This window comes from Solanum stenotomum, chromosome 3 (assembly GCF_019186545.1).
Source record: "Solanum stenotomum isolate F172 chromosome 3, ASM1918654v1, whole genome shotgun sequence".
In the NCBI taxonomy this organism is placed as follows: domain Eukaryota; kingdom Viridiplantae; phylum Streptophyta; class Magnoliopsida; order Solanales; family Solanaceae; genus Solanum; species Solanum stenotomum.
The window spans coordinates 20633374-20642116 of record NC_064284.1 but is presented as its reverse complement, the minus strand read 5'-3'; the positions used below and the strand labels follow the sequence as shown (position 1 = coordinate 20642116).

The window sequence follows — 8743 nt, the reverse complement described above, 5'->3', positions numbered from 1 at the left end:
CTGACTCATTCGTACCAAATTTATTGTGAGTGGTAATTGATTTGGATGGAGGATTTGAGGGGTTTTGTTAGTGATACTTCGACACATAGCCTGGCGTAGCGTCCTCTGGTTGTTATACATGTGCAAACATCAGTTTTGAGAAGTTTCCCTATAACATTGCCCATTTTCTTAAATATAACTCCATCATAAAATTCGGTTGGGAAATGTGGGAGACGAATCCAGATAGCAGTATTTGTAATTGTTTCTTTGTTAGCTATGAAGTTTGGAACCCACTTTTGAACAGAGAGGAAATGACTATTGACGAAGCAAGGTCTTCTTTCCAGCACATGGTTTAGTTAGTCTTTAGTTGGGAGTTTGGAAATATAGAAATCATAGCCTAAGTCAATTAGAAGGAAGTCCGATGTTGTTTTCCATAGTGATTTAAGTCTTGATTTTAGTAGTTGATGCTGCATTTTCTTACCGATAAGTTTGATTATAACAGAGAATTGCCAGGAAGAGTACATATGAATTTTGTCTTCCGTAGTAAGATGGATTTGATCGAGTTGGTATGAGATTGGTAAGGTGTCAGTCTTAGATTCATATGACACCTCCTTTGAGTTCATTTCGGAGTCCACCGGCTCATTGATAATGGTTTCATTTACCATTAGGGAGTCTTGCAAGTTATGGATGAGGTTAGAAGTTTGGTGGGGAATATATCTGGAGGTTCTGGGGGGATTTCATGCATTGGAGATGAGATTTGGATGTTGTTGCTCATAGTCGCTAGGGAGAAAATTGATTAAGTATAATTAATGTGTTTTAATTTATACCTAATTTTATTGCTCAAATTATTCTTACTAAAAAATATTGGTCCGATCTTCGCTTGCCTAGTTATAAGTTGCTCGAATTTCTTCCTAAACTAGAATATTAGATCACCATTTTTGCCGTCGTAAAAAATTAAGTATTTTTTTTTATCCAGCCCATTAATAAATTGACGATATAATACCATTCAACTTAATTATTTCTTATATTTTCAACTTATTAAATAGATCGATCGGGTTTATGATGATTGAGTCATATGTAATTTGAATATTGGTTTTAATTTTAAACAGTATTTTTCAAAAAAATTACAATTTGAACGCCATTAAATAGGTGTCAAGATTTTATACATATATTTTTTTCAGCTAAAATGACCATGAATACTAATTTGACAAAATTGAGTAATAGACAAAACAAAGTTAAGAGACTATATTTGATAGTCAATTAACCAAATAGAGTGACCATCCAAACTTTATTGTTTATATTTAACATCGTTATTAAATTAAGAATTTCAACAAATATGTTCCTTAAGAAGAAGTTATTTGAAAAGAGCAAAGTCATCATGATAATCACGAAAAGAGCAAAAGAGGACATATAAAGGCATTAATATAAAAAAATTATAAACATGAGTTGTGATGCAGTGGTAGGACTGCACCCTTAACTAAAAGTTTCATGTTCGAGTTATACTTATTATCTTTTAAAATGTAATTATAGTTCACCAAAAGAAGAGAAAATATATACTCTATCATAGTTTGAACTTCAAATTACTATAAAGATTTTTTTTCTCATGTCAAATTCTCAATATCATAGTTTGAATCACTATAAAGGTTTTGACTCATTTGTTGATCATGAAAATATAATTAAGTTCTAGAAACTTCTTGATTATATGTTCTTCTTAGTTTGAATTAAGGTTCTTTCAACTTAATCTAATTCAGAAAGTTTTATAAGTATCAATCATGCAAATTGAATATATATAGAGAACTTGGAAAGAAGGACCAACTTACATCATATTATTAAGCCATGTAATTCTATTAGATCTTTATTGAAAAATTATCATATAACAATTGAAATATATCAAGGTTTCATGTGAAATACACATGGGGCACATGAAGGCAAAAAAGATAAATGGATGATTAAATCTTTGTAATTTGAGAGAATTAGGAATATGGAGGTTTTGCACGGGAGAGAGAGAGAGAGATTAAGAGAGAAAAAAAAGGAAGGGAAAGATTGTATCTTAGACAAGGAAAAAATTACTTCAGTAAAAAAATAATAACTTACTATAATGGGTCAATGCTATGTGATGGTGTAACATAGAGCGGTTTAAAATCGAACCGAAATCGATAACCCGAATCGAAAAAAAGTTATTGATTTATCAGTATTGAGTTATTGGTTTAGCGGTTTTGATAATAGTTTTGAATTTTTCTTAACGGGTTAACCGATAACCCGATAGTAAATTAAAAAATTATATTTATACCATTTTGTATATAAAGTTCTTGACTTAGTAAGCGTTTGGCCATGCGATACCATATCATGATATGGTGTCGTGAGATGGAATCAGCGTTTGGACATGCGATTTTACGCTGATTCCATCTCATGATTCCATATCATGAGAGGTGATACCATATTCTCCAAAAACCATGATTTGAGATATTTTAATACAATAATTGATCAATAAGTTTATATTTTGTTAAAACAACCCCACATTTATATCTACTAACCATTTGTTTCATATGTAAATAAAATTTATAATCACATCATTACTTTTTAAAATTTTTTATTCTCACCAATATAAAATTTATTATTACTTTAAATTTGGTGAATATAAATGATAAAGTAGAAATTCATTTGGTGAATATAAATGAGAACGAAGGGAGTAATACTTTTTTGATTTTTCATAATAAAAAAAACCGTCTTAATCTTATGACTAAGCATAATATTGATAAAAGACAATATTCATTGGCGGTGCCGCACTTTCTTAATCTTAGTATTTGCAAAATGTTCGTTCACATGACTGAAGGATATCAAGTCCAATTGATTGAGGACTTGGGAAAATTTGATCAATTAATTATTAATATTTAGTCAAGTGGACTAGTTATAATTTTTTTGATTAAATTTTATTAGAAGTGTTTTTGACTCAAACTTGTGGTAACTTTTTAAAATTTCGTTATTCAATAATATTTAACTATTGATTTTTCTTGTAAATAGTTAGAAGTTAGTGATGTTTGTTAATTTTTATCTTAGTGCATTTAACTTCTAAGTTAATATTTACTCACTAATGTATGTTTTTTTTCTACTTTATAGGTTATTTGTAAGAGTAGTTGAGAGATATGAGCATATCAATTACAATTTATGTTCAATTTTTTTTAATTAAATTAAAGTTAGATGAAACAATTATTTAAGTGAAGAACAAATAACTTTGTAATAATTTATTATGCAATTTTATAATTTTTGTTTATTTGATAAGATTGAATAAACAATTGGGGCTATTTTAATAGTTTTACAACTTATGGGATTTTTATGTTTATGAGAAAATATATAACACAAAAATTTCATATCGCATGTCCAAACAAACCTTCAATTTCATCTCATGATTCCATATCATGATACCATATCGCATGGCCAAACGGGCCCTTATAGTTTGGTTTCCTACTTTTATTTTTTGTTGTCTCAAACACTTGGTTCATCTATAATGTAAAAATGTTTGTTTTTGAGTAAGATGTAACTTGTGAACTCATGTGCATGGTTCATTTGGTTTATCACCTTGTTTCTAAGTTAATTTCAATGTTATTTTTTTGTGTCAAATCTTAACGGTTAAACCGATAACCGAACCGATAATGATAAAAAATCGATAAGCCAATATCTTAATGGTTCAATAACGGTTTAACATCTCTACAAATCAATAACCAATAAGTCAAACCGACAAACTTCAAAACTAAACTGAACCGACCGATACGCAGCCCTAATGTAACAAGACTATACACCGACAATATATAAAACTTAAACTCCTTTATCAAAACTAAGCGGCAGAATAATATTATTAGCTAGTTTTTTTTTTTTTTCCAAAATTCCCATCAAATCTAACAAATATCTTAGAGGAAATACTCGATGAGAACTAAAAATTTTAACTTTTGACAAACTTATAAAATCAAATTTATTGATTACATAAAGGACTATTTTTAACTTACCCTCGAACATTTGAGAGTAAAGTATTATTTTCTCATTATTGTGGCAATTAGAAAAGAAAAGAAAAAAAATGGAGGACTGGAAAAAGTAATTTTCGTTAAAGAGGGCAGACTGGAGACGCAGCTACTTATAATAAAACCTGACTTTTCAAAGATATTTTTCGCTCGGCCTCCGCGTCTCCGCTTTGCTGTTGCAGTTAGGGTTTCGGTAAAAACTTTCAATCTTCTTCTTCTGATTCTTTGATTAGATTCACATTTTTCTTCAATTCACTGTTAGAGAAATGAAATCACTATTTTATCGAACGAAAATGTCAATTCATTTCTTAGAACGGTAGAGTTGATTTGTTGCAACATTTATTTTGTGGAGGTAGTGAATATTTTATTTGTTAGTTGCTTGAAACATTATATGTGTAGCTCCTATTCGGTTGTTGAATTGAAGTTTTGGTGCCTAAAATGTAGCTGAGAGTTAGGTCTGCATGTGGTGTGCATTTTTTAAATCAACTGCTAAATTTAGGTTTTTGTGTAAACAAGTTTTATACTCTTGCTCATTCAAATTGGGTAAGTTTTGAACTCACCTATGTTCGTATTCTTAAAAGAGTTAAGATATCTTGGCGAAACCAAATTAGGGACTCTCGTGCCATCTTCTTAAGAAGGCATACAAGGGTGTGACCTAGCGGTTAATGAAGTTAGAATACAAATAGAAATTCTAGATAGAGGCAGAAAAGTAAGTGATTTCTTGTCATTTGCCTAATTATTGGTTGAAGAAGTTACATACTTGCACTGGTGGGATAGTGGGAAAATGCAGGTATCCCGTGTAATAGCAAGGTCTGTGCAAGGTGGACCAAATACTACTGTTTTTAGAAAATGGAATTAAGAAGAAATTTTAGGATAATTCGTTTGATATTTAAAACTTTTGAGATAGCGAGTTTCAGATCTTTAGGAGAATACTAGGTGCCTATTCGCCTTGTTAACGAGTAATAGGTTTTTGACTTGGAATTGATATCATTTTAAGATGACTATAATCTGAGCTAGTAATTTTTGTTGTAAAAAGGGTGTGTGCCTGGTGCCACAGGCAAAGAGTCAAATGATCCTCCCAGGAGATCAGAGTTTGATTCCAATTCGTGAATAATCTAAAGCCACTGATTTTTTACATTGTTAAAGGATCGATTGTATAACAGTTTATGTACAAACTGTTTTAGGTTTAGCTAACGTGATCTAACTGATAATTTAATGAATGGAGCACATCTCCTTTCTAAAGGATGCTAAGTTGCTCGAACTCTCCACAAATGTTGCTGCACCCGTGTCGGATCCTCCAAAAATCACTACTTTTGAAGGATCTGTCACGCACCTGGCAGCATTTTCGAGGAGTCACATGAAGAATGCATGTTCACTTTAGGATTGTCCGAAAGGAAGGGTGTAAGCTAACTCTGAACACAATCCATGGACAACTGTTAAATGCTCAAGTGTTCTACTGCAATAAATCTAAATCACGTTAGTTAGATGAAACTGCTCTTTTCATATTATCTGTAGCCATACACATCTACTTGTCTCCTTTCAGGTTTAGCAGTCCCTGACATCTTCCGTTCAGGAAGGATGAGGCCAATTTTCTGTGGAAACTTTGAGTTTGAAACCAGACAGCCTGAGCTGGAAAGGCTTTTCAAAAGATATGGGAAGGTTGATAGGGTGGATATGAAGTCTGGTAAGATTGTAACACATGTCAATTTTCTTTCAGTGCCACTTGTCTTATTTCTAACCTTGTTGTGTTAATTTTCCTTTTTTGAATATGATGGACCCTGTTGGCGAGTTTAAGTTGTGGCGATAACTTGTTACGGACACTAACCCCTGGATTCATGGTGTACCATACTTGATATAAAATTATATGTACTTGATTAATTGGGTGTCTTGTTAGGTGTTAACTACTTGTATGTGAGGCCTCCCCAATGAGGTCTTGTTATTTTCTTTTGTGTATCTTAGAAGTTGGAAATGTAATTCTTATTTCTTAGTACATGCACATCTTACTGCCAGTGAGTTTCTTCCTGCAGTAGGTACCTGGGTGTGATTTCATCTACTAGGGTAGTTGTTTACATAACCGGATTCTTTCTTCTGTATAATCTTTATTCCTTATGTCTTGTTAACTATGGGCAATAAGCACTATGGCATCAAATGGTCTGGCCAAGTGTTATTTTGCCAATTGTTCATCAATTATATACATACTGCTAAACAAAGTTCTCTGCAATCCGAGTAAGACAGAGCCCACCACTATTGACTACCAGTAAAACTGGGCCAGATTATGTGAAGTCTGTGTCTTGCTAAAGTTCAGCATAGCAAGCAACAATAAAGCTGATGGTTGCAAAGCGATTGAGTGATGAAATATGAACAAGGTTATTGTATCCCTTGGCCCGTTCTGTGTTTTCAGTGCTCAAATGACCGCAAAGTGGTTTGATGTGGATGCTGCATTCCCATCTTTACATTGTGGCTTTGTTGGATGGGAGATCCAGTCAAGCTTATTTGGCTCAACAGCAGAAGTCTTGTTGAGTTTTGGTGGGGTATTAGGATATGTTTACCGAAAAAGTGTATTTTTTTAAGCGTAGACCCCCATACTCAACTGATTCTTTGGCGCAGGATAACATTGCAATGTCCATACCCATTGCTGATGGACGGTGTCTATTTCGTGTCCTGACCGTGACAAGTTTCTCTTCTTGTTTCAACAAGAGCTCTCTGATACATCATGGCATCACAATCACATATTATTCTCAGACACTATTGCCCTTCATTCCTCGTGAATTTTGCCCCGCCTTCATTTTCAGACTTGTCACAATGCCGACCTCGAAGCTGAGGCAGCAGTTTAAAATGGAGAAGGCACTCTTTTACATTATCCCATCATGTGACATCCACCTTTCCCTGGCATCTTTAGTCCACCACTGAAGGTCTGTTGCTGATTTTAATGGTGTCAAAGTTTCTAGATTTGACAGAGTGATTGTAATGCAATGAAATGCTAGCTAGATGGTTTGCACATTTACTGGATAAAGTTATCTTTCCTTTTTTTTGTAGAGTATTTATGATTAGCGGAATCCTTCTTTGGGGGGTTCTTGTTGTCACCAACTGAGCGTTTGCTTAATCTTCAGTTTATTTCTTGCATCAAACTTCAGGTTTTGCTTTTGTTTATATGGATGATGAAAGAGATGCAGAGGATGCTATTCAAGGGCTTGACCGAATAGAATTTGGCAGGAAGGGACGGAGGCTTCGTGTTGAGTGGTCGAAGGTAATCCATTTTTGTGCCTGCTCCCCTTCCTTCACATGTGTGTTTATGCTGTGTTTTGGTCACTGTGCTGCAGGAAGAACGGAGCAGGAAGCCTGAGGGTTCTAAAAAATCTTCATCAAGCTTCAGAGTTTCCAAGACCTTGTTTGTCATAAATTTTGATCCATATAATACTAGGACAAGAGATCTGGAAAGGCACTTTGATCAATATGGAAAAATACTCAATATAAGGATCCGAAGGAATTTTGGATTTATTCAATTTGAAACACAGGAGGATGCCACTAGAGCCCTGGATGCTACAAATATGAGGTATATGCCTTTGTCAATTTTCGTTGTAATTGGGCATGTAGTTTACAAATTTGCACATTAGTTTGACCAGAGCCTTCGCTTGACTGCTTATGACTTGGTTAAATGCAGTAAGCTGATGGACCGAGTTATCACAGTGGAGTATGCAATCAAAGATGATGATGATAGGAAAAATGAATATGGTCCTGGTAAAACCTATAATCAATCACCCAGGAGAGGTTATGACCGAGGCCGATCTCGTAGTCCACGTGGAAGAGATAGGCTGAGTCCAGACTATGGTCGTGGCCGAGATCGGCCAAGTCCAGACTATGGTCGTGGTCGAGATCGGCCAAGTCCGGACTCTGGTCGTGGTCGAGATCGGCCAAGTCCTGACTATGGTCGTGGTCGAGATAGGCCTATTCCTGACTTTGGTCGTGGTAGAGATCGGCCAAGTGCTGACTTTGGTAGTGGTAGAGATCGGCTAAGTCCTGATTATGGTCGTGGCCCTAGTCAAAGTCCTAAGCACAGGGAAAGGAATTCTGAGTATGGCCGTGGCCATAGTCCAGCTGTAGGAAAGGAGAGAAATCTTGGTCATGGGAATGTTCGCAGCCCTAGCCCTCGTAGGGAAAGAACAGGTCCAGGAAATGGTCTTATGAGCAGTCAGCTGAAAAACAGAAGTCCTGGTTATGGTGATAGACCCAGTCCTAGTCCTCAAAGGGAGAGGAGAGATAAATATAGCCTGGATGGTTATAATCGTGGCAGCAGCCCAGGTCCTAAACTTGAACCAGTAGGAAGTCCTGTACGTGATGGGAGGGGAAGTTCAGAGCGATGCAGGAGGTTTGCACCTCACTAGTTTACTTTCCCTCTGTTGTCTGTTGTCATTTTTGATGTCATCCTAGACGTGTTGTACTTTAATCATTTTGTTGGTCATGCAGTCGTTCACCTCCAGCTCGGGAAAGATCGCGCTCCTGATTTGCTTGAAGCTGTTTTGATAACTTGGAGTAATATCTGTAGAATGGTTATGTTGAAAGTGGTGCTTGTAGAATTACACCTTGAAGTTGCCTGGAACATCAAAGTAGCATGTGGGTTTTAGAACCAATGTAATATACCTTGGGAGATGGTTTTTGCTGTTGGAAGTGATTTAGAACTGCTACCGTGTATCTGCCTTGTTTACTGGATACTCTCTTTTCCATTTGATACTGATCTGGTAAGACTTGGGCCA

General features: G+C 35.1%; 1 protein-coding gene across 4 annotated transcripts; it reads left to right on the top strand.

The window, feature by feature from the left end:
• The first annotated feature begins 5505 nt into the window (after positions 1 to 5505).
• Positions 5506 to 8743, top strand: LOC125858622 (serine/arginine-rich splicing factor RS31). Of its 4 annotated transcripts, none has more exons than XM_049538453.1 (6): positions 5534 to 5676; positions 6600 to 6904; positions 7127 to 7239; positions 7313 to 7545; positions 7654 to 8358; positions 8457 to 8743. In XM_049538453.1, the coding sequence occupies exons 3-6, from the start codon at positions 7144 to 7146 to the stop codon at positions 8491 to 8493; spliced, it is 1071 nt and encodes a 356-aa protein (XP_049394410.1). In that variant the 5' UTR covers positions 5534 to 5676; positions 6600 to 6904; positions 7127 to 7143; the 3' UTR covers positions 8494 to 8743. The 4 variants fall into 4 exon arrangements, with proteins under 4 accessions (XP_049394408.1, XP_049394410.1, XP_049394409.1 ...); XM_049538452.1 differs by having other exon boundaries at positions 5540 to 6518; XM_049538454.1 differs by having other exon boundaries at positions 5540 to 6518; positions 6600 to 6983.